The sequence below is a fragment of the Elephantulus edwardii genome, unplaced genomic scaffold (assembly GCF_000299155.1).
Source record: "Elephantulus edwardii isolate Elephantulus edwardi_28Jun2011 unplaced genomic scaffold, EleEdw1.0 scaffold00057, whole genome shotgun sequence".
Classification (NCBI taxonomy): domain Eukaryota; kingdom Metazoa; phylum Chordata; class Mammalia; order Macroscelidea; family Macroscelididae; genus Elephantulus; species Elephantulus edwardii.
The window spans coordinates 16,873,767-16,899,210 of record NW_006399807.1 but is presented as its reverse complement, the minus strand read 5'-3'; the positions used below and the strand labels follow the sequence as shown (position 1 = coordinate 16,899,210).

Here is a 25,444-nt window from a genome sequence, read left to right as displayed (position 1 = left end):
TATTATTCAAAGTTGCTGTCCCTGGAGGACATTATGCTGAGTGAAATATTTCAGCCGCAAAAGGATAAACACTGCATGATGCCACTGTTGTAAAGCGGGACTGACATCGGGATTGAGGGGAAACTAAGAGGGGATAATTAATGTATACTCCATTGAATTAGATGAGGGAGAGAATGGTTTAGGAGGAATATATCGTTAGGTATTATTGTCATGACAAGAGTCCAGAATGAAAGCTGCATAGTGGAGTGGACTGGAGGGGAAGGATTGTATAACAATGAAAGATTTTTTTTTTAATTTTTCAAAGACAAAAGTGAACTGGGGTACGGGTGGGCAGGGAGGAAAGTGTGCAACAATGAATGAATGGAAATCCAAAGCCTGTAAACTTTCATTAAAATTAAAACAAAACAAAACAAATCACAATTTTGCTAGGTTCAATGTCAGGAGACAAAGCGTTGTTTTCCTATGAAGATATGCCAATATACCTTGCACCACATTAACAGAGTTAAGAAACTCTATTATAATCTTAGCTATAGAGGCAGAAAAAGAAATGGATAAAAATCAACATCCACTCACGATGTGAAAAATAAAAACCTTAGCAACTATATACAACAGGAACCATCACTTAACACACAAGAGACTATCAAAAAATACTAAAATCAAGAATAAAACAAGGGTGCCTACTTCTGTTTAGCATTATACTGGTAATTTTAAAGAACAACTTAGAAAAAAATAACTTAAATCAAGGTTTCAAAGGAAAAGACATGGGGAATGTTTCTATAGGTAGAACATGCAAGTCCTCTAGAAGATTTCTTAAAAGTGGATGAAGGGTTTAATACTTTTGAAGACTGTAGTTGTTACTATTATGTATCCCTGAGTTGGAACTGACCCACACTTGACCCTCCAGACAGTTGTGAGAGGCAGTAAATTGCCTGGAAGGACAGAGTCCATCTTTCTCCTGTGGAGCAACTGGTGGATTTCAACCATAAGTTTTTTACTTAGCTGTGCAACGCTTTACCGCTCAGCCACCAGAGCTCCGCTGTGAAGACTCTAGGATTCTAGAATACTCAAATTACTAGAAACACAGAGTTTTCTTCTTTTGGTGGCCTTTGCTACACCAATGATTTGTATGTTTACAAATCATATGGGGTTTTCAAACATTCATAGGACTTTGGCTCTTTTTAAAAATCCACTGTTGTAGTTCATCTAAAAAGCCCATGATGCACTATTCTAATGCTGCACTAATTTCTTTTACCCTTTCAGGATAACTGAGGATCCAAACTGAATTTGGCTTCCTGTCTGGTAGTGCCGTACTCTCCTTCCCAGGAAGAGGCTGGGCACACCACTGCAGATTCCACTCCTGCAGGGCCTCATGGATGTAAAAAGGCTTAGCAATATTCTCTCCGGAAAACTTTTCTTCAGGAGTCTTTTTGTTTTTTTATTATTATTATTTTTGTGTGCGTGTACCGTCAAATCAGATCTGACTGGTACAGGAGGAGATTGCCCCTCCTTCCTCGGCAGGGCATCTGGTGGATTCGAACCGTGCACCTCTGGGATTGTAGTTGCAGTTCCTTGCCACTAGGCCACCAGAGCTCCCCAGGAGTCTTTTTGTAAGCTACTTTCAAGTACTATGAAGTCTTCTAAAATCTTATTTGGTAGGGGAACTGTACTTCATTTTGGTTCGCTGTGATTCTGTAAGTGCCTTGCTCTTGTGGCTTTTCCAAGTATTTTTGTGTAATGACTCACCCTGAGCCACTGACTGGGAATGCAGGAGGAAGTCCTCCCTTTCCATTTTGATTTACGCTGTGATTGACCCTGGGCCGGTCAGTGAACCTAAGCAATTGGCTTCGTCAATTGCTAAATAAAGAATAAAAAAGAGGCCTGGAGGAATGGGTTAAAATTAGACTCCACCAAGTAATGATTCAATCTCTTAATGGCTGACTAATAAAAGCTAATTCGTTTTTTCCTATAACATTTTCATTTGAAAACATTCTCTTTGCCTAGTGGTGGCCCTTCTATAGCTCTCTGTCTTGTCCTTGGTTACCTCTCTATGTGTTTATTTACCTTTATTTCTAAGATCCAATGAACAGCTTTGGCACTCCATAAGGATCAGAACAAAACAGAGTATGAATGTTGTAGGTAAATTCCAGTAACAAAAGTAAGAGAAATAAGAGTAGAAGGGAAATTAGAATTAGATCCAGAATGGCTGATTCAAGTTCCAACTACCCCATGTATTAATTCTGTGATTGCAAATAAGTCAGTTACATTTTCTGAGCTTAAGCTTTCTGATTTATAAGATGACAAACAAACTACCCTACAGTTTAGCCCACAGTACTATTGTTGTTGTTATGTGCCATCGAGTCTTTTGCAACTCATAGCGACTCTATGTACAAGAGCTCTAAATGCTATTCTATCCTGTGCCAATCTAGCCATCTCAAATGCACTTATTCCCACCACTCCAGTCACAGAATCGATCCATCTCATCAAAGGTCTTCCTCTCCTTCACCGCCCCTCCACTCTGCCAAGCATGATGTCCCTCTCCAAAGACCAGTCCCTCCTTGCAACATGCCCAAAGTATGTCAGACGAAGCTTCAGAATCCTTGACTCCACAGAGCATTCTGGCTTCACCTTCTCCATGACAAACCTGTTTGTTCTCCTAGCAGTCCATGATATACTCAACACTCCTCTCCAACAACACAGCTCAAAGACATCAATTCTCTTTCTATCAACCCTATTCACTGTCCAACTCTCTGATGCGTAGCACATAATTTCGAAGACTATAGCACGGATCAGGTGCATCTTAGTCTCCAGCCTGACGTCGTTGCTCTTCAGTACTCTTGAGAGGTCCCTCACAGCTGACATTCCCAATGCAATTCATCTCTTGATTTCCTGGATGCTGTTACCAAGAGTGTTGACTGTGGTTTCAAGCAAACTAAAACTGTTAACTATCTCAATCCCTTCACCATCCATAATGATGCTTCCAATTGGCCCAGTGGTGAGAATCTTTGTTTTCTTGATGTTCAGCTTCAATCCATATAGGAGGCTGCAGTCTTTAACCTTCTGCAGCAAGCACTTCAGGTCATCCTCAGTTTCAGCAAGCAGGGTTGTGTCATCTGCATAATGCAGGTTGTTGACGATTCTTCCACCAATCCTGATGCCACATTCCTCCTCGTACAGCCTAATGTCTTGGATGATCTGTTCTGCATACAGATTGAAAAGGTATGGAGACAGAATACATCCCTGACGGACCCCCTTCATAATTTTGAACCATGTAGTGTCTCCTTGCTCTGTTCTGATGAATGCCTCTTGGTCCAGGTATAGGTTTCACATTGTTGTTGTTGTTGTAATGGGCCGTCGAGTCGCTTGCGACTCATAGCGACTCTATGTACAACAGCCCTAAACTCTGCTCCATCCTGTGCCAATCGCACTGTCTCTGACACTCCCATCCCAATTATTCCAGTCACTGGATCAATCCACCTCATAGAGGGCCTTCCTCTCCTGCGCCGTCCCCTCCACCCTCCCAAGCTTGATGTCCCTCTCCAATGACCGGTCTCTCCTCACAGCATGTCCAAAGTATGTTACACCTCAGAATCCTTGCCTCCAAGGAGCCACCCGGTTTGACTCTTTCGAGGACAATCGCATTAGCACAATCAAATATTCTGGGATTCCCATTCTTCTCAGAGTCAGCCACAGCTTGTTGTGATTCACACAGTCAGAAGCCTTTGCATAGTCAATGAAGCACAGATAGACACTCTTCTGCTATTCTCTGCTTTCAGCTAAGATCCATCTAACATCAGCAATAATATACCTAGTACCACGACCTCTTCTAAATCCAGCTTGTACATCTAGCAGTTCTCTATTGACACGTTATTCCAAACGTTTTTGGATAATTTTCAGCAGCATATTGCTTGCATGTGATATTAATGATATTGTTCGATAATTTCCACACTCTGTTAGGTTACCTTTCTTTGAAATGGGAACAAATATTGATCTTTTCCAGTCAGTGGGCCAGCTGGCTGTTCTCCAGATTTCTTGGCACAACTTAGTGAGCACATCCAGGGCAGTGTCTGTCTGTTGAAATATGTCAGTTGGTATGCCGTCAACTCCTGGAGCCTTGTTTTTTGCCAATTCCTTAAGAGCAATTTGAACTTCCTCCTTCATCACCATAGGCTCTTATTCATACGCCATTTCATGAAATTCTTCTGTGTCAGCCAATTCCTTCTGATACAGTGACCCTGTGTACTCCTTCCATCTTCTCTTGATACTTCCTGGATCATTTAACATTCTACCCAAAGATAATGAACGTGGAGGTTGCTGTTGTTATGTGCCCTCAAGTCGACTATAACTCATAGCAACTCTGCTAATAAACGTACCCTGTCCTTTACCAGCCTCATCATCTCCTAAGTGCTCAAGCCCAGTAGAGTCACTGTGTCGACCCATCTTGTTGAGGCTCTTCCTTCCTTTCTCCTTTTCTTAGTATGCTGTCTTTTTCCAAGAACTGACAACACTCCCTAATTATGTGAGACCAAATTTTTCACACTTGACTGGAAGGAGCGCCCTATTTGCCCTTCCTCCAAGATAAACTTGTTTGTTCTTATGACAGTCCATGGATATTGAGTAGTCTTCTCCAACACTGTAACTCAGTGTTCAATTCTTTTGTCATCCTTCATTTACTGTCCAATTTCCAGATGCATAGGAAAGAACTGTAAATATCATGGCTTAAATCAGATGTAACTTAGCCTTTAAACTGACATCATTTTGGGAATTTTTTTTTACATGGTTGTTTTTTAGCACCTTGGAGAGGTCTCTGACAGCAAGTTTCCCCAATGCAAGCTATCTTTTGATCTCTTGAGTACTAGTACCAAAGGTGTTGGTTGTGGCTGCAAGAAAAATTAAATTACGTCAATGTTGATAATGCTTTGGAAAATTATAAAAAGTTTTCGCTCAGTTCTCACATTTACAGATGAATTCTATCCACTAATGTGTGTGTGTGTGTGTGTGTGTGTGTGTGTGTTTGTGTGTGTGTGAGAGAGAGAGAGAAAGAAAGAGAGAGAGTGTGTATGAGTGAAGACAAAAACAAAACCCCTCAAAACTGGACCAATAGCAACATCATAATAAATGGAGAAAAGATTGAAGTTGTCAAGCACTGAATTTTACTTGGATCCACTATCAATACCCACTGCTAAGTCAAGAAATCAAATGACGTATCCATTAAGCAGATCTGCTGCCTAATTTGAAGGACCTTTTGAAGGATGTCATTTGAGAATTAAGGCGTGCATAATTTAAGCCATGCTTTTTTTTTCTTGCTTGGAGGTTCATGTGTGAAGTGGTTGGATTCTGGAAGATGGTTTCTCTTGCCTCGGTGAGGATCAGGTGTGGAACGTTTGGTTGTGTTTTGTTTTTTTTGGTTCACAATCAGGTGTCAGCTCATTTGATTTAACTAACAATGAGCTGTGGGCTGGAAATCTCTTGGTTTAGGGTCAACAAGCACCTGGTGGGCATGCCTTTATTTAAAAGGTGGCAGGGCCCTCGGGCCTAGTGTTAATTGTTTTGGGATGAACATTCTCCTAAGTGGTTACAGCACTGGTCTATTTGCTGTACTGAAGTAAGTTGGTGGTGTTGTGATGCTGAGCACTGTGACACAGGTGTGTCAAATGCCATAATGGTTACCCATAGTAGACAGTGGTTGGTGGAGCCCCCAGATTGATTCAGCTTTGGAAGCAGAAGTGACATCACTTTGTTAACCACATACCTCTAGAAACTCTATGAACATAGAGAAATGACAACAGTTATTGTCAACAGGGTTCAGGTCTTTTGTTCACAGGGTTGCTGTTGTACTAGGCTTGACGGCACTTAACAACAACAACAACATGCATGTGTAAGAATTGGAAAACGAACAAGAAAGAGTAAAAGAGAACTGATAACTCTGAATTGTAGTACTTGGCAAAAATATTGGACATATTATGGAGTGCCAGAAGAACAACAAAAAATCCATCTGGGAAGTGCAGCCAGAGTGCTCCCTCCTTAAATGTGGATGGTGAGGCTTCATCTCATACTCTGGGCACAGCTTCAGGACAGGTCACGTCTTGAAGAAGGGCATTCTGCTTGTTAAAGGAGAAGGTCGATGAAAAAGTGAAAGACCTTCAAGGAGACGGATTGACAAAGTAGCTGCAGTCATGAGCGTGAGCACAGTGGAAACTGCGGAGACTGAGGACGCTACAGGCAACATTCCATTCTGTTTTACACAGGGTTGCTATGAGTCAGAGCCAACTGAACTGCACCTAACAATAACCAGTTTTACATCCATGGAGTCTCTGCTGAAGTGGCTTCTCCTCATGCCAAAGAGCTAGGATTAAAATCGTAACGGAATTCTTTGTAATTTTGTAAACAAAAAGTTTATAAAAAGTAGACCTTCAGGTAATCAAAAGTAGCTAAAGAATGGAAGCAGCAGGATTTTTATGCCTGATGGGAAAACAGAGACTAAATTAATTATTACTTAAAGAGCCTTCTTAAGTTCTAAATTTTAGGCCATACTCTTGGTGGACACTACAAAATTAACAAAAGGAAAAGGGAAAAGTTAAAAGTTTTTGATGTGATGGGGGTCAAAGGATAATTGGTAAATATGATCTCTGAATCATGCAGAAATTCAAGGGGATGGGGGAAATATGAAAATAAAAATGGCTTCATCTTCTTACCTCTGTTCTGTATTAAAAAGTGCAAAGACATGCTTGCTAGACATAAAGCTCTTTTCTACATCCCGAACTTTCAGGTTGTCCAAGGGAAGCATATATTTCTTTTCTTTTTCCTATTAAAAGAGAGAGAAAACATTGGTTTAAATAAGAGATCTTAAAGGTTTGCCAATAACAACATATCACCTGAGCTGGCAAACACTTGCATATTGAATTGTGATAGATCACACATATCCTGATACAAGCTACCAAGGAGTAGAAATAAACTGAGACAGAAGACTCCAGTGGTTCTCAACATGTGGATCAGAAGAACGGCGGGAAGAAAGAGTACAGGAAGGGCTCTGTGCTGGGGAAAACACACGCCCCTCTATCCTTCCCCTCATGTGGGTCCCCCTCAGATGTTTCAGAACGTTCGATTGATATTAAGAATTTAGCCATCTGTTAATATTTAGTAAAAATGTTCTGGTCCTAATTCAATGAGAAATGCCAGATGGATTTCATTTCATATTTTATTTGCAACCTAAGCAGTTTTGATAGCCAGTGCTGGCAGGGGATGGAAGCCCAAGGACCCCCTCCCCCCATAAGAAAAGTCCTCTGTAAATGATGATATAGTTTAAACACACACACACACACACACACACACACACACACACACACACACCCCAACTACACCAACATTCCCTCGTTTTGGTCTAGAATAAAATATGTGACCAGAAAATATTATTCCATAAAATAAAATTATTGAGCGTCTTGGGAAGGAAAGAATCCATTAGAAGTATATTGATACAGTAAAAACCTGTGTAAAGAGGAAACTTATTAGACAGGGGAAACTCATTCCCCCCCTCCCCCCAAGCTAAAATAAGCAGTAGAAAAATGAGCAAAGAAAACAAGGCAGTCCATCAGGTCCCAGCTCTCAGGTTTTGTAATAATAACTAAAACACATTCTCTTTGAAGATTAACAGTTTTCCCCTGATGAAGAAAGTGAAGAATAGAGAGATTAAGCCTGAAAATGAGACCAAACTGGTCTTGGTAAAGCATACTAGATGCTAAAGAATTATTAGAAAGCATTATGTCTAGGCACAGCCCAGGCCACTGTTCCTATAAATATAAATGTCTAACAATCAGGAGAACAAGAGTCAAACATTCAGTTAAGAAACCCAGTAAATACCTATTGTTGTTAGCTGTCATCAAGTAGATACTGATTCATAGCAACCTCACATTTTACGGTGGAGAACTGCTCCACAGTACTTTTCGTGACTGTAATTTTAACAGAATCAGATCACTAGGCCTTTCCCCTCAACCTATCACTAGGCGGATTTGAACTGGTAACGTTTATCAGTCTAGCACAAACCATCTGAGCCACCTTAGACTTCATATCAATCGTTGTGTGCAGTTCAGACAATTCTGGCTCATAACGAACTTATCACATACTGTCATTAAGCCAATTTCAACTCACAGCAACCTTCCATCATAGTGGATTGTTGTATATCTCTATCAAGTTTCTAAGGCTGTAAGTCTTAACAGGAAGAGACTGCTCGTCACTCTCTCAGTACCATGTGGTGGATTTGAACCACAAAGGTCAGAAGAGAATCATTTGTTTAACAGTTTAACACACTATGGACCAAACAATCAGAGCTCCTAGTGACTCTACATTGATTAAAGCTACCCAATATGGTTTTCTACACTTCACTTTTATGTGAACAGGTTACTAGGTCTTCTTTTCTTTCAGTGGAGTAATGAGGGGGTTGGAATCTCTGACATTTCAGTTAGCAGCAGCCCAGCACTTACACCATGTGATTGTTATAAAATACCAGTTACCAGGGGCATTTTAGCACAGACCTTGTTAAACAGTAGGTCTGTAGTGCTGCTTCTGTGAAAAAACAGGCCTAGGCTCATGAGAGCAAAGCAGAGAATTAGCGTCATTTCCAATCAACTATGTTTAATTATTAAAAATGTGTGCACTAAACAAAGTTGCTTGAGATAGCCTTTCTGTCTGTCTATCTGTCTCTCCAATATATAATTAGTGACTGGGCTCAGTAGCATGGAATCAAACTCTAGAACTAAAGTCTGAACTAGTCTGGTGGATACTATGCTATATAGGTAGCTCTAGTGGCCTAGTGGTAAGAAACTGTGCTACAATTCCAAAGGTACTGATTCAAATCCACAAGTTGTTCCATGGGAAAAGGAGAAAAAAAAATTTCCTTCTGTGTGTGTAGACCCTACAGATAACTTTTGCAGGGACTATCACTGGCTTTGCACCTGCTTATTGTGAAATTAAACTGGAAAGAACTGGGCAGAGCACATTAGAATATGTAATAGGTGGCACTTGACACAGGTAGAGTGAAACAACTGAGAAAGCTGCCTGGAGTACAAATGGCTGTCTTTAAAGAAAACAAAAACAACAATAACCAAATGAGAATGAGAAAACTTAAGAATAAATACAGAAAAGCAATGCTTAATTTAAAAAGGGTAATATTTTCTTTACAAAAAATTAACAGTATATCGGCAAACACAAAGCTATTTCCTAACAATCCCAGAATGAAAATGAATGAGGTATCAGAGCAGAATCTACCTTGCATAAAACAATGCTTGGACTATTTTGTGTCAGAATTCTAATAGGCGTTTAGATTGAATGAAAATCTTCGCAGTACATAATCAAATAAAAATGCTTGAGACCCAGGGCACATCTCTTTTTTTAAAATTGGACTTTTTTCAATGCCCTAAATTTAAGCAGCTGCATTTTTATTCTTTTGCACCATCCTATTCAACCTTTGAAATGATGGATTTGCCTCTTAATGGGAAATCTGCATTTCATTGTAAAGATGGAACACAATGTCCTTGGCTTGTCTTCTGTAGAAGTAAAGTAGGCTCCCTTATGAACTGCATTCTTTACCATGAAGAAGACTGAAAAGCCAGAAAGTTTACATCAGATATTAAACACTAGAGAGATACACACATATGCAGGCTGGGGAACAAGAAAAATGTAGATTCCATTTCCAAACTCCAAAATGTCATTTATCAGAGCACTCTGAGGACATGTTGCTAAACTATTTCATAATAAAGAGTTTAAGACTGACAAAGGAAGAAGAAACAGAAGATTCAGACTGATTTGTTTAATAAAAGTTGTAAGTCAAATGGAGAATTAGAAACAGCAGAGACTGTAAGCAGTGAAATAGGATATCATGGGTATTTCGGAAATTCTTGTTGATCTGGGGAAAGAATGATTCCCTGCTTAAAGAACAGATTGAATCTGAAATAACGAAAATAAATGACAGGAACTGAGGAGGGAAAGGGTATAAAAAATTCTAGTTTCCAAAATAACAATGACTCATATGATGAGCTTCATTAAGAAATTTGCTGCATAGCCTTTGAGAGCATCATTAAATTGTCTACTAATATACTATATGATCTGTGGACCCAAACAAGTAACTACTGAACATGTGAAATATAGCTCATTAAATCAACATATGCTATATGTGTAATAATACCCCAGAATTTTAAAAATAAGTGTCTAAAAAAGAATGTACAATAGCTTACTAATAATTATATACTGATTCTATATTGGAATAATATTTTCAATGTATTAAGGTAAATATAATATGCTATTAAATATAATACCACTTGATTATTTTTTATATTATTTTAGTATATTTTACATTTTTTTATAATATAACCACTAAAAAATGTATAAATGATGTATGCAGCTCCAATTACATTTTTATTAAACAGAAATGGTCCCCAGGAACTTATCCTCTCTTTATTCCCTCACATCCATTCAAACAATTATCCCTTCAGAACACACATGGGGCCCCATATGAATTGAATCGACTTAATGCAAGCTCTATTTGGGCTTTCTAATTCTGCTATTGAGTGTACTTTTCATGCTCTCAATCACTAGACTGAAACCTCACTATCATTTCTGCCATATCCTCTTCCATCATATCCTATATAACATTACAACTCTATCACATTGCGTCTGAGCATCTGTCATAACTCCCTTTTGTTTGACATCCCAAGTCCTGAGCGCTGATCACATGGCTAGTTTCCATGTCTTCTAATCCCTTTTACATTTCCAGGTTGGATGACGCTTGCTGAAAAAGAAGAGGACTTGAAGCACTCACTGAAACTCCAAGGACAGCTCTCAACATCAAGAAAACAAAAATCTTCGCAACTAAATCGATAACTACTATCATGATAAGCAGAGAAAAAGGCTGATGTAATTAAGGATATAATTGTACTTGGATTCACAAGCAACACTGAAGGAAGCAGCAGTCAAGACTACCATCAAAGACCTCTTGAAAGTGCTAAAAAGCACAAGGATACTACCTTAAAGACTTAGGTGAACCTGACCCTTCACAGTTTTTCCATAAATGCTGCAGTATTTCCAATTGCTTTATATGCATATGCAAGTCGGACAGTGATTAAAGTAGGCAAGGAAGAACCAAAGCATTTAAATTGTTGTGGGAGTGAAGGATACACAATAAGAGTTTCAGGGTGCCAAGAGAACAAACAGATTTGTCCTAGAAGAAGTGAAGTAAGAGTGCTCCATTGAGGCAACAATTAGGAGACTTTTCAAATTTGGGGCATATTATTTCTTTGGGAAAGATCCATCTGTGGAAAAGGACATTGTGGTTGAAAAAGTAAAGGGTCAGTGAAGGAGAGGAAGATCCAAAAGAGTGTCACAGTGGACACAGTGTCTTCACAGTGGAGACTGTGGGGATGAGGCAGGCTATCAGTAGACTGTACACAGGTCTGGGTCAATATGAGAGAGAGAGTCAATGCAATGATACCCGACAACACTTTGTCATAATCATTACAGTCTTCCAAATTGTCAATTCTTTTCCATGACAGATGGGATGAAATCTACTAAAGTCTTAAGTGTGACATTTGAAATTTCCCTAAAACTAACCCCATCTGATTGGTAACAGGGAGCTCTCGTGGTATATCAAAAGTGAATTTGTGTTTCCTATTGCCAAAGGGGCCTTTTAGAGTAGTGAGAGAAGATCTCCACCCTGAAATCCACAGCATCCCTTTTCAGCAGGAAGTAGCTAAGAGAATACGCCATTCCCTTTTCCTTATGAATCAGAGTGAAGTCTCTCTCAGGGAGGAGTGATAGGGAACGGCAAAGGACACACCGACAAAGGAGATTAATCAGAACTGGCTTTGACAAGCACTGTGGCAATTGGACAATTAAAACAGATATGGGGGGGGGGGAAAAAAGAACGGGGGAGGAGGGTAGAGAAAACAACGCAATTATGAATGAATGAGAACCCAAAATCTCTGTAAATGTTCATTAAAACTAATAAAATTTAATAATAATTTTTAAAAAAGTGAGTTTCACTGCTAAGTCAATGGCTATGGTCCAAATCCACCTTGAGCTCAAAGGGAGAGAGATGAGAAGTTTCTTTCTATTATGATTTACAGCCTCAGAAATCCATTGGAGGAGTGCTAGGAGTCAGAACTGACTCAATGGCTGTGACGTTTACTTAGTTTTATCAGCAATTAATTCTTCTGTAGTTGTTGCTAAGCACCACTGAGTCAACTACAACTCATAACAACTCTATGAACAGCAGATAATGTATCTGTTCTAGTCTTCCATGCTACTTTTCAATCAGACAATACCTATTTACAGTCTTTAAACATACAACTGTGCCTTTGCAAAAGTCCTTCCCAAACCTAGACACCCTCTCTTTGTCTTCCTATCAAGTTAATGTTTATTATTTGTAATCTGGCTCAAGTTCTAATGTGAAAGTTCTAATGCAAAAAACCAAAAACTTCCAAAAAGTTCCCCAAGCTTGTACCGACTGCTTTCTGCCCTTCCCTATCTCCAGTATGTTTCTTATCTTTAAGCTTATTTTCTCTTTCTCCTCCCCCCTCTTAGGGACACGTAGTCATATCTGATTATAAATCACACACTAGATTCCCTATCTTCTCCTGAGGAGCGTACAGGTATGGCCAAACTACGAAGAGGTAAATCTTTTCAGTTAGTAGCACAACTCAAGATTATATAACTATGCTGTTATGTACTGTTGACTTGGAGCCAACTCACAGCTTATCATCTAACCTGTTTTCAAAGGCAATAAATTGTACAGGAAACTGCCCATCTTTCTCCCAAAGAACAGCTGGTGTATTTGAACCGTGTTCCCTTGGGTTGGCAGCACAGCTCCTTAACACTAAGTTACCAGAGGTTTATTCTGTTCACTTTCAATTTAATTTTATATGAGATGTCTTCATACTAGAAATGCATTCAAAATATTTGCTAAGGTTTTTCATTTGGAACTCAGGCTGCTCAACCAATTTGATTATTCAAACAGGCTACATTTGCAAAGAACAATACAACAAGTAGAGAATATTAACTTTTTGCAATATTTGACAAAATTAGAAATTTAAAGTATTTTATCTTGAATAACATTTTGGAAGAAGCACGTATAAAATTATACTCAGATTTTTTTAATGGATGTTCAGAAAGGAATTTTTCTGCCTATTTTCAAAAGCCTTGGAGGCTGATGCCACTGATTCTGCCTTATTTAATTCTTCACCCTTAAATATATAGTTCCTTTACTTTTCTTTCCTCACAAGGAGGGCCCTCAGGATTGTTTATATGGGAAACGTCATGATGACAGATTCTTTGGTGGGGGGAGCACAGGAGAGAGCCAATGTTCTTGTTATGTAGTAATTTGACAAGAGTTAGAAACAAAGAGAAAAGATTGGATAAGCAGTTGCCACTATGTCAATTCTGGCTCATCATGACTCTGAATGCAGAGTCCAGACTCGTCATAGGGTTTTCCCAAGGCTCTGACCTTTCAGAAGTAGATGTCCAGCTTTATTTTTGGAGGTACCTCTGAGTGAGGATGAACCACCAATCTTTTGGCTGGTAGTTGAGCACTTAACTACTTAACTATCTGTACAATGCAGAGATTCCTACTGTCAGAAACAGTAAATTCACACTCCTCAACACAGTGACCGCACCAACCAATGGCCTCCTGCTTCTCAGGGAAGTCTCTGCTTTTTCATGTTCTACATACAATCCTGTGTTTCATTGATTATGCAAAGGCATTTGACTGTGTGGATCATAAGAAACTGTGGCTGACTCTGAGAAGAATGGGAATCCCAGAACATTCAATCGTGCTAATGCGAAACCTATATATACTTGGACCAAGAGGCAGTCGTCAGAACAGAGCAGGGCAACAGTGCATGGTTCAAAATTGGGAAGGGTGTACACCAGGGATGTGTCCTATCTCCATACCTTTTCAACTTGTATGCAGAACAGATTATCTGAGAGGCTGGGCTCTATGAGGAGAAGTGTGGTGTCAGGATTGGTAGAAGATCTATTAACAATCTGCATCACACAGATAACACAACCCTGCTTGCCGAAACTAAGGAGGACCTCATGCACTTGTTACAGAGGGTCAAGGACTACAGCCCTCAGTATGGACTGAGGCTCAATGTCAAGAGTGCAAAGATTCTTACCAGTGGACCAATTGGTAGCATCAGGATGGATGGCGAAGAGATTGAGATTGTTCACAACTTCAGTTTGCTTGGCTCCACGGTCAACACTCTTGGCACCAGCAGCCAGGAAATCAAAAATCATATTGCGATGGGAAAGTCTGCAGTTAGGGACCTCTCTAAAGTACTCAAGAGCAACGGTGTCTCTCTGGAGACTAAGATGCGTCTGACACAGGCCATGGTCTTTGCAATCACTTGTTATGCATCAGAGAGTTGGACAATGACTAGGGATGACAGAAGGAGAATTGATGCCTTTGAGCTGTGGTGCTGGAGAAGAGTATTGAATGTACCATGGACTGGGGCTTCATCTGACATACTTTGGACATGTTGTAAGGAGAGACAGGTCCTTGGAGAGAGACGTCATGCTTGGTAGGGTGGAGGGACAGCACAGGAGGGGAAGACCCTCTATGAGGTGGATTGATTCAGTGACTAGGGTAATTGGGATGGGAGTGTCAGAGGCAGTGAGATTGACACAGGATAGAACAGGGTTTAGGGCTGTTGTACATAGGGTCGCTATGAGTCGCAAACGACTCAACGGCACATAACAACAACAACAACATACAATCAGGCAAAACTTCCAGTCTCAGTCTCTATTGTTTCCTCTATTAGAAATGCTTTTGTCACTGTGCTCTTGGCCTCAAAAATCCTGCATCCAGCTCAGACTACATTTACTCGTATTCTCAGACCAAATTTACTCGTATTTTCCAGAAAGTTGGTGAGGTCTTCTTTTCCTTCCCCATTCTACCTGCACATAATTCTCTCTCTCTCTCTCTCTCTCTCTCTCTCTCTCTCTCTCTCTCTCTCTGTCTCTCTCTCTATCAGTAGTTTTCATTAAGAAAATTTTCTAGCATGAAAGCCCAAGATAAAAAAATAAATTAAATAATACTTGGAGTTGCTCAATATGAAGCAAGGCTATCAGAAAATCTGTCCAAGACTTGCCCTTTTATTTTGCTATTTGAGATGTCCTAGAGAATAGGGGCTGAAAAGTGCTCTGGTGGTACAGTCAGCAGAGCATCACGCAGACAACTAAGAAATATGGCTTGAGTACCTGAGGACTTCTGTAATCTGGTACCTCTCTGGCCTTATTCTCGAGATGTTCCTACAGTGCCTCGGTGGGTCCCAATCTGAGTCTGCGTGGAATTTGATGCTTTGCTTCTCCTACATCAAGTACCTCCATCTAGTTCCCTGTTAACTTCTAACTGAACAAACTTCTCTCTCAGAACTGTGAGTGCAGCTCATCTCATCCTCTCAGTTCAAATGGCATCTGCCATTCCCTACCTACCTGATGGGGAATTTAGACTTGCTCACACAAAACTCACCCAAGTTTCCAAAGGCTGGACCACCAGAAGGACCTTCTGTGACCAGGCACACAGGCCATCTCTGAACCTTCAATAATCTGTAGATTTTCTCTGTCAATTCCTCAGACTCTAGGAATTTTGTGTGTGTGTGTGTGTGTGTGTGTGTAGTGTGTCAGGATAAAAGTATACTGTATATTGCTAGCTAAAAGGACAACTTCTAAAAGGAAGAACAAACTCACTATTATTGCCATTTAGCAATACCATTACTTATTTTATGTTTTACTCTACTGCTTCTGCAGCAAGCGCTTCAGGTCCTTCTCAGTTTCAGCAAGCAGGGCTGTGTCATCTGCGTAATGTATATTGTTGATGAGTCTACCTCCAATCCTGATGCCACATTTCTCTTCATAGAGCCCAGACTCCCAGATAATCTGTTCTGCATATATATAGAAAAGGTATGGAGACAGGACACATCCTTGACTCACACCCTTCCCAATTCTGAACCATGTAGTGTTTCCTTGCTCTGTTCTGAAGACTACCTCCTGGTCCAAGTATAGGTTTCACATAAGCACAATTGAGTGTTTTGGGATTCCCATTCTTTTCAGAGTCAGCCACAGTTTGTTGTTATCCACCCAGTCAAATGCCTTTGCATAGTCAATGGAACACAGACATTCTTCCTGTACTCTCTGCTTTTGGGAATGAAGGACAATATCAAGAAAACAAAGATTCTCAGCATTGCACCAAATGGAAGCATCATGATAGATGTGAAGAGATTGAGGTGGTTGACAGCTTAAGTCAGCTTGGCTCTACAATCAACACTCTTGGTACCAGCAGCCAGGAAATTAAAGACGAATTGCATTGGGAAAGTCTGTTATCAAGAATTTCTCCAAAGTACCAAAGAACAATGTTATCAGTCTGGAGACTAAGGTGTACCTGATACAGGCCAAGGTCTTTGCAATTACTTGCTATGTATCAGAGAGCTGGACAATGACTAGGATGACAGAAGGCCAATTGATGCCTTTGAGCTGTGGTGTTGGAGTATTGAATAGACCATGGACTGCTAGGAGAACAAACAGGTTTATTCTGGACAGAGTGAAACAGGGCTGTTCCTTGGAGACTAGGATGCTGAAGCTTCATCTGACATACTCTGGACATTCTGCAAGGCGGGATCAGTCCTTAGAGAGGGACATCATGCTTGGGAGGGTGCAGGGACAGTGCAGGAGAGGAAGACCCTCCATGAGATGGACTGATTCAGTCACTGCGGTAATGGGAGTAGGTGTGTCAGAGATAGTGGGATTGGCACAGGATAGAGCAGGGTTTAGGGCTGTTGTACACAGGGTCACTATGAGTCACAGGTGACTCGATGGCACATAACAACAACAACAACAACAACAACATTCTACTGCTACTCTTTAACTGCATCCTGGCTCTCCTACCAAAGATTTCAGCTTATTGGGGACAGGTACGGTTCTTTTACCAATTTTGCTTACAGATAATGCAGTCAGCAAACACTTTCTGAATGAAACTATGACTGTGTTCTCTCACAAGCAGGCACGATACTATGCCTAGACTGACTCCGAGACAATGATGGACCTACAAAATCATCCAAATACCAAAGAAAGAGGAAAACTATAACAAGATTAAAAATATGAAAATATTAGTTCTACATGCTATTCACAAACTACAAAATTGGTGTTTACTGCTGATAAAATGTTGGAACTACAGAAAATGTACAGCTACCCATTATTTTATTTGGATTCTAATTCCCCATTGAAATCAGAATGACACTTTGGGTAGTAAACAGCATCTGTGGGCCAGCAGGCTTGAAGTAAAACATATTTCATTAGAACTTTTTCTTGAACATTTAAGAAACTGTCCTTGCATGCCTTTCATGGGTTGTGGTAGAAAACCCAAGAAAACTCCACAGTAGACACACGTTCGCTTGATGGCTGCCCGCTCTGTCCTCACTCAGATACTTTGGTGGAGCTCCCTCCTGGCATATACCCAGTCAAATGCCAGCAGGGCATCCCATTTTCTTGTTTTTACTCTCCCTTTCATATCCAATTCAACACATTCCCCGTCCAGGAAAGAGTGGGCATGGAAGTGCACTGGAGCGCTCCTTCCTCCATTCTCATGGCATTCCCACCCCACTAGCTCTTAGCATATGTGGCACTGCTTCCAATGCAGTTAATATCTTCAAAATGTTGATCATTCCCTACATGCACTACAAAACCACTGTTATAATTTGAAAGTGAGAACATGAAGTATTTAGTTTAAGAATTCTTATATTTAAAGAACTATCCATATGTGAGAATAAGTGTGTTTAATAATGACAAACATACTAAAGAAAAATGAAAAATAGTAATGGCTAACCATGGCAAACAGGATATACATAAACCTTTTCTCCTCAAACCTTATTATATTAACTATTGTCGATGTTGTGTACCTTCAATCAGAACTGACCCCTAGCTGACTCTCCAGCCCATTTTCAGAGGCAATTAATCAAAAGGGAGGAGACAGCCCATCTTTCTCACACAAGGCAGCTGGTGGATTCAAACCACGTGCCTTTAGGATTATAGTACAGCTTTTTATCACTAGGCCACCAGAATTCTCTCACATATAAGTAGGATTTCCAAGTAGCTGAGTGGCAAAGGACTGCAGTAGATAACACGTGTCAAAGTTACGAACCATATGGACTAGATTCTGAGCCTAGATTTATCAACAGTGTCACCCACAACCTCTTTATAATGTGAGAGTTCAATCCAAAACCCCTTATCCCTTCTCAATCTTGCTCTGTAGGTAGGGATTCAGGTGAAACTTCATCTCAATTAGATGTGCTCGTGCTGGACTTTGGTTCAGAACCACGTGCTATTGGAGACCAGCAGGTTGTGTGGCACATGATGAGGTGGCCTGAATCGTGGTGGAGGCCAGGAGCTCTGGGGCCAGCAGCTACAGCAGTGACATGGAGGGACAAGCTCTTCCTTCAGTGGAGGCCATCGCTTCCTTGGAAGTTCAGGTCTGAAATTCAGTTGTGGAAGCTGTTCTGGAAACCCAGTTCAGCTCTCTCATTTTACACTCTCAAGGCTTCTTCACACAATTTATTCCCCTTAGCAAATGCTTTTCTACTTAGACTAGCTAGATCTTGCTGCTCAATAGCAACATTTCTTTAACATATATTAGCATGCCTTCACAAAAATAAAGAGTAACAATCAGTCTTGCACAGTGTTCATATACCTTGAAGAAAGTAACCAAGGCCACTGAACAATCTCTGTCAAAATTGTTGAATGAGAACTTAAACTTCTGACTAAACCTTCACCAAAACCACAAAATATTACTGGGAAAGAAGGAAGTCAGTATAGCAGAACAATAACATTCATCACTGGTATTTTAACACACACACACACACACACACACACACACACACACACACACCCCAACCCAAGCAAAAACATAGAGTGTGTGTGTGTGTGCTTGTGTGCGCGCGCGCGCACGTGCATTTTATGTGTATGTGCAGTCTGTAGTTTCCAGAATAATTCACTCAGGGAAACTTTACAAGGAAAAACGAATTACATGCATGAATAACACATGTGAGAAATTTTAAATTAACAATTACAGTGTAAGTGAGGGGAGTAGCATTTGAATAGCTTTAAGAGAGAGAAAATAAGGCAACAAACAGATGGAACCAACACAAGGAGAATTCCTAGTAACAAGCCTGTTCACCAACCACCACAAACTGCCTCTCTCACAGAAGCAGACCTCAGAAGTTAACTTTTCCTCTAATAGGTTCAGGACATGGACTTTGTGTGCATTTTATCATTTTCCAGTTACAAGAAAGAGGGGGAAATTGCTTAGCCTGGCAAAGTATGCTGTGAGCAATGTCAATTAACTTATGTCACATGCCTCATGGTCATGCTTATCCCATTTTTCTGTGTTACAAGGTAGCACAACTTATATCTTTCAAGAAGAAAAATTTTTACGTTTTAAATAGTGATTGGATTACTTGGTACAGTATACAACAGAACAGGGACTTGCTAATAAAATGCAGAGTGACTGAAGAAGTCAAATGTGACCTCCTCAGTGACTGAAAGTTACAAAGTAAACTTAAGAGACATAAATCCTGAAATAATGCTTTTTTTTTAAAGGAAAAAACCCACCACCCAACAGCTTTTAAGTAAACTATTAATCACACAAAGTATTACATGTTTAGCCCTTTGGGTAAACTTTTAATAAATGAATATATTATTTTGATTAACTATATCATACATTTCTAAAAGATCAACTTAATCAAAGTACCTTATTCATAAATATAACATCATTTTCTCACTTATTTGAGAAAATAGGGGTCAGGAAGGCATGCATAAATAAAATCTTCTGACAGTTCCCAGAACTCAGCCTACGAATGGTTGAAAATCTCCCCCCATCATTTGTCATCAAGGTGCAAACAAAAATCAAAGCTGAATTTGCCCCTTTCTCCTCTATCATTTCAGCAAACGCTGACTCGAAACAGTTTGAAGAAGAAAACCACAGGGCCTGAGTATTCAGCCAAGTAAGTGAGCTATTCTGAATATTTTTGCACAGAGCAGAATTTTCTGCCTGTGCTCACACTAATGTAATTCCATGAGGTTCCTTCTGAGAGGGAAAGAGTCTATTTGAAAAGCATAGTTGAGTAGCCCCGCCCTTTGCACTTCAGGGAAAGCCTTTCTCCTTGGGAGCCTGGAGAGCCAGCCCACTGGGAGACCAGCAAGGGAAGAGCAGCCCCTTCCAGGTGCCTTCTGAGACACAGTCCCAGACTCAAGATGATATTGAGCTGTTCTGTTCCTTACACAGCTGGTGCGCTGTGCAGAGCTATTTGCTCTGACGTGTCTGCAAAGAAACAGGTCTTTGGATGAAAAAGAACTGGGAGAGTTCTCCAGTACTAATCATGATTTCCAGCCTGTCCACTGCTTTCTGAGGAAAGGGTGAAGAACAAGGAAGGTTGGGATCCTAGGCAGAAAAAAATGACAGGAGCATCAAGGGAGGGGGTTTGCGGGGTGGGGAGAGAAGGAGAAAGGAAGCAAAGTGAGCAGGTAAAGGGGTTATTCACAACTAGGAAAGAATTCCAACTGCTCAAGCCAGACTGTTCTCTGCTTCTACAGTGTGCCCAGGTGTGCCCCCTCCCTAGTCCCGGGGAGTCTTAAGGCTGGAGAAGGCACCCCAGAGAGGCAGGTGGTTTGGAATGAAGACCCAGAGAGGAATATATGCTCTTGGCTAGGAGCTATGTGAAACCAAACAAGAGATGTGATTTCTTATAGTGGTACGGGGTGGGGGTGGGGGGGAGCAACTCATGCTTCACAGGTGGGACACAGATTAAACGAGATCATGCAGAGGGTTACACAGCTACGGACTTTTGATAAACATTTATTTCCTATTTCACGGGGAATATATTTTTAGCCATCATTTTGCCACCCTCAACAAACTTACAAGCGGAAGCTTTTATTATTTTCACTGCAAGGTTTTCATAATTCTAAAATTCATAGAATTAAAAAGTGAAGGGTATTAAAAGAAGAAGTTAATTACATCCAATTAACACACAAGGACTAGAAACAGTATCAAGCCAAGAGGTAAAACCAATTTAATTCCAGCAAAGTGTTATCACCAACTTTAAAGCATGCTCTTGTACTCTAGGAGGGTTTATAAGAAATTCAGGGCCCTGGGAGAGGGTCCATAGCCACAAAAGTGTGCAAACACAACTACAAGCTGAGGGCTGGTGCTTGGTTCTCTCCTTCATTCCCATAATAAGTTGCCCAGAAAAGATCAAGAAAGCACTTGGGGGATTTCAATTTCTGAAAGAAATACAAAGCTGAAACATCATTCACCTCTAGGTTTCAGAACTGTTGTTTTAAAAGAATGAATGACCATGATTGTCTAGACCAAACACCACTTCCCTCACAGCTTGGCTGCTCCGCTGGCTTCAGTCCAGGGTGTGCAGGCTCTGCTCTGCTATAGCTGCCTCTTCTCACTACTCTGCAGTTTCTCATTGCTCTAGCCATCCTGCATTGCCAGCTAGGTTTTAAGTACCCAGATGGGGACTGCATAAAAAATATCTCTGTGCATTCTACACCATTACTGTTGTTGTTAATGTTCCGTCAAGTCAGAACTAACTCAAACTTACTCTCCAGCAGTTCTTCAGAGGCAGTAAATTGCATGGGAGGGGACTGACCATCTTTCTCCCCTGGAGCAGCTGGTGGATTCGAACCATCTGCCTTTGGGTTGGCAGCACAACGCTCTATCGCTAAACTACCAGAGCTTCCTCAGAACACATACTAATAGGCAGTTAAATTGCCATCTAGACTATTTCAATTTATGGCACCTGCATGTACGTCAGAGTTTGACTGGCTCCCCAGGGCTGTCAAGGCTATAGACTTCCAGGAGTCTCTGGCTAGGTCACTGTCACTGGGTATGGACGTGAACCTTTGACCTTCCAGTTAAAGAAGCCTGCTAACTGCTTGCACCACCCAGAAACTTTGAAAGTGCACCCAAATCATCCCTACTAGTAGAAGTAGCTACTAGTAGGGTCCATGACTCATCCTGAGAACTCTAATCTGCTTCTTTAAGTCTTAAAGTAGTAAGTTTAGGGCAGCGTTTCTCCAATAGAAGTCTCTTAGCCCTCAGAGTATATGAGTTCTTGTAACATTTTTTTTTTCAATGTTTGTTGGCATTTAATAAAATTAGTATAAGGAATTTATGAATTATCTGGGGGCTACTTCATAAGTGAACACTGCCTTTCAATTATTGTGTCCATGTTTGCATTGGCACAAAGTGGTAGTACTTCACTTGTAGTATACTAATGAGAAAAAGAGCAGAGAGTGACTTAATGTTCCAATTATGTACTTTACTCTAGTGACATCACAGTGCCCCAGGTGGGTAAGCACTTTACTACTAGGATGAAAGTGATGGGAGGATGGTGGGCCATACAGCACAGGGCAGCTCAGATGTGCTGGTCTCAAAAAAACGCTATGCCTGGAAGCCCGAACATAGTTTTGTTGGCTAGTTAATTATTTATCCTAATAGAACACCATTTCTTACATTAATGTTGCTCAAAAGAAGTTTCTCAATGGTATGGTTCTGTTTGTATCTATATGTGATTTTGGTTTGCTACTTTTTATATCAAACAATAAGTGTAAGTTGTAGATACCGAAGAAGAAAAGGTTCTCTATTTGTATATATTTAAGTAATTCTTTAATATAGTAATTGGAAGCAGGAGTGGCATCCACTTCCTAAACAACATGCCTCTGGAAACTCCGTGAACTTTGATAAATGTCGATAATTGTAGAGGGGCTTCAGGACTTTTGTTCATAGGGTCGCTATGAGTCATGTTTGACTTGAAGGCAATCAACAACAACAACAACATAATAGAAAATAATTTGTCTGCACTCAGAATCCACAGTGGAGCTATGGTGCCTTAGTCTGTAGGTAGTTGTGCTGCTAACCCAAAGATGAAGCTTCTCTGGTGGTTCAAATCCACCAGTGGCTCCACAGAAGACTGGCAGTCAGTGTCTTCCCATAAGATTTACAGCCTCCAAAACCTCACTGGAGGGTCAGTTCTGAATCAACAGCAACAAGCTTGAGTTTTGAATTTTCAGAATCCACAAGGCGTCTCCTTTTAAAAGGGTGTTTTCACAATTCCCAAGGTTTGAGAAACATTGGTTTAGGAGACATATATCTGAAATCATTCCTCTCAAAGGACTGACATATTCAAAGCACTGTTGTTATTGTTATCTGCCATTGAGTTGGTCCCTAACACATGAGTGTGTGACACAATGCAGAGGAGAACAAAATTAGGTTCAAATAAATGACCTTGACTTATAAAGAATTTGGAGTAGATCTTTAGAGACTGCTTCAGGCTTTAATTGATCTCAGCTAACCAGGAGGAAAGCTCAGATCTGGCCTTCAGGGGCTGAGAGGGCCAGTCATGGCTAGAGCACACACTGGGTGTCCTTGGGGGTGATTATTTTCTTGTTCTGTGCTTTAGTTTCAACATATGTAAAGCAAGGATAATAATACCCAGGCTCAATCTTTTAAATTGAAAAATGAAAACAAACATGCCTAACTTTATGGGAACAAAGAGGCAAGAGATGAGAAAGCATTTTCATCTCCTCAGGGGGGGAAAAAAGGTATTATTTAAAAGAAGAGCTCTTGAAAATATCTCAACAAGATGTGTCTAATTCATACTGACATGTGTAATTTAACCTATGTTTAATTTTGCTGCAAATGATCTGTTTCCTTTTAAAACCTAGAATGGTAAAAAGTTGAATAGTATGCCTGGAAAAAAAAAGCTATGGAAGAATTAGGGATACCTGTGCAAAGAAAGAGGAGCCATTGTTGTGCAAAGCTTACATATTAGGCCTCTAATCAAAAGGTTGATGGCGTGGCAATCTACTCCTGTAAAGATTGCTGTTAGGAGTCATCATATTGGCTCTCACTCACAGTGACAACATATATGTAACAGAATAAAACCCTGCCCAATCCTGCACCACCCTCACAATCTCTGCTTGACTTCCCTCACTGCTGTAACCACTGTGCAAGTCTATATCACTCAAGATCCTCCTCTATTTGACTGGCTCTCTGCTTTTCCAAGTATGATGTCCTCTGCATGGACCAGCCTAACCTGTCAACAAGTTCAAAGTACGTGAGAAGAAGTCTCTTCTCTCTGTTTCTAAGGAGAATCTGGCTACCCGTCTCCCAACACTATGGAGCAGTTCCATTTTGTCCTACAGGAATGCTATGAGCTACAATCAACTTGGCAGCTGGGTATTAGTTTTGAGGGAAAGATACAATTTGTGCGTTAGAAAGATAAGAGAGAGCAAGAAAAGGACACAAAACAATAGGATGTGAAAATTCTGATGAAAATGGTATAGTCAACAGTAAGATAAGCTCCCTCACACTGAGAGGTCACCAAGAGCGGGTAAAAATAGCCTTTTTCTTGCTAACAGTAAAGCAGCAGCAGCAGCAGCAGCAGCAGCAATAATGACATATCTAAACTTCACTATAGACATTCAAAGAAGTGAGCACAGCAGCATTAGACACGAACACCCAGAGCAACTCAAAGAAAGGTAACAACAGAAATGCACACACTGACCTTGACCCCCCCTCCAGATGACGGAACCCATACTCTACTCTTTCCCTACCCTTTACCCTTACCTTCCTCTTCCTCCTACTTTTTGTATCTTGATTTGCTCTAAATGTAAATACTTACATGACTATTTAAAGTTAAATTTCACTCACGTGTGGTATATTTTATGACCTGGAATAACTAATTTCATTATGTAGAAATACATGTTAGCATGTTTAGCTTTATCATTCTTTTTTTGCAATATTAATATTCTTTATTAATTTTAATGAAAGTTTACAAAGACTTAGGGTTTACATTCATTCATTGTTGCACTTTTCTTCCTGCCCACCACCTCCCCCCAATTCACTCTTCTCCTTGAAGAGTAAAAGAAAAACACTTTGCAATCCCTATCCCCCAAGTCTACTCCACTGTGTAGTCTTCATTCTGGTCTCCCGTCATGACACTAATACTCAATCATATATCCCATTAAACAGTTCTCTTCCTCATGTGTTTCAATGATTCATTCATCCCCACCTTCTCTATCTTCATTCACTCAACCACAATGTCAGCCTGGTTTTGCAACAGTGGTACAATACAATACTGTCCTTTTGTGACTGAGATATTTCACTCAGCATAATGTCCTGCAGGGTCACCTATTTTGTATAATATTTCATGAGTTTGTTATTTTTCAATTCAGCGTAGTATTCCATCGTGTGACTATATCATAGAAAAGTGTAACAATGGATGAATGGAATTCCAAAATCTCTGTAGATGTTCATTGAAATAAAAAAAAAACTGAGAGAGAGAGAGAGAAAAGAAGAAAAGGAGAAGAGAAGAGAAGAGAAGAGAAGAGAAGAGAAGAGAAG

At 40.3% G+C, this 25,444-nt stretch overlaps 1 protein-coding gene across 4 annotated transcripts in view; it reads right to left on the bottom strand.

The window, feature by feature from the left end:
* Positions 1-25,444, bottom strand: part of DNM3 (dynamin 3) — an 875,056-nt gene that overhangs the window by 205,918 nt on the left and 643,694 nt on the right. For all 4 annotated transcript variants that reach the window (XM_006887429.1, XM_006887430.1, XM_006887432.1 and 1 more), the window contains one exon: positions 6,693-6,802. In XM_006887429.1, coding sequence (XP_006887491.1) covers positions 6,693-6,802 — 110 coding nt within the window. The remainder of the gene's footprint in view (positions 1-6,692; positions 6,803-25,444) is intronic.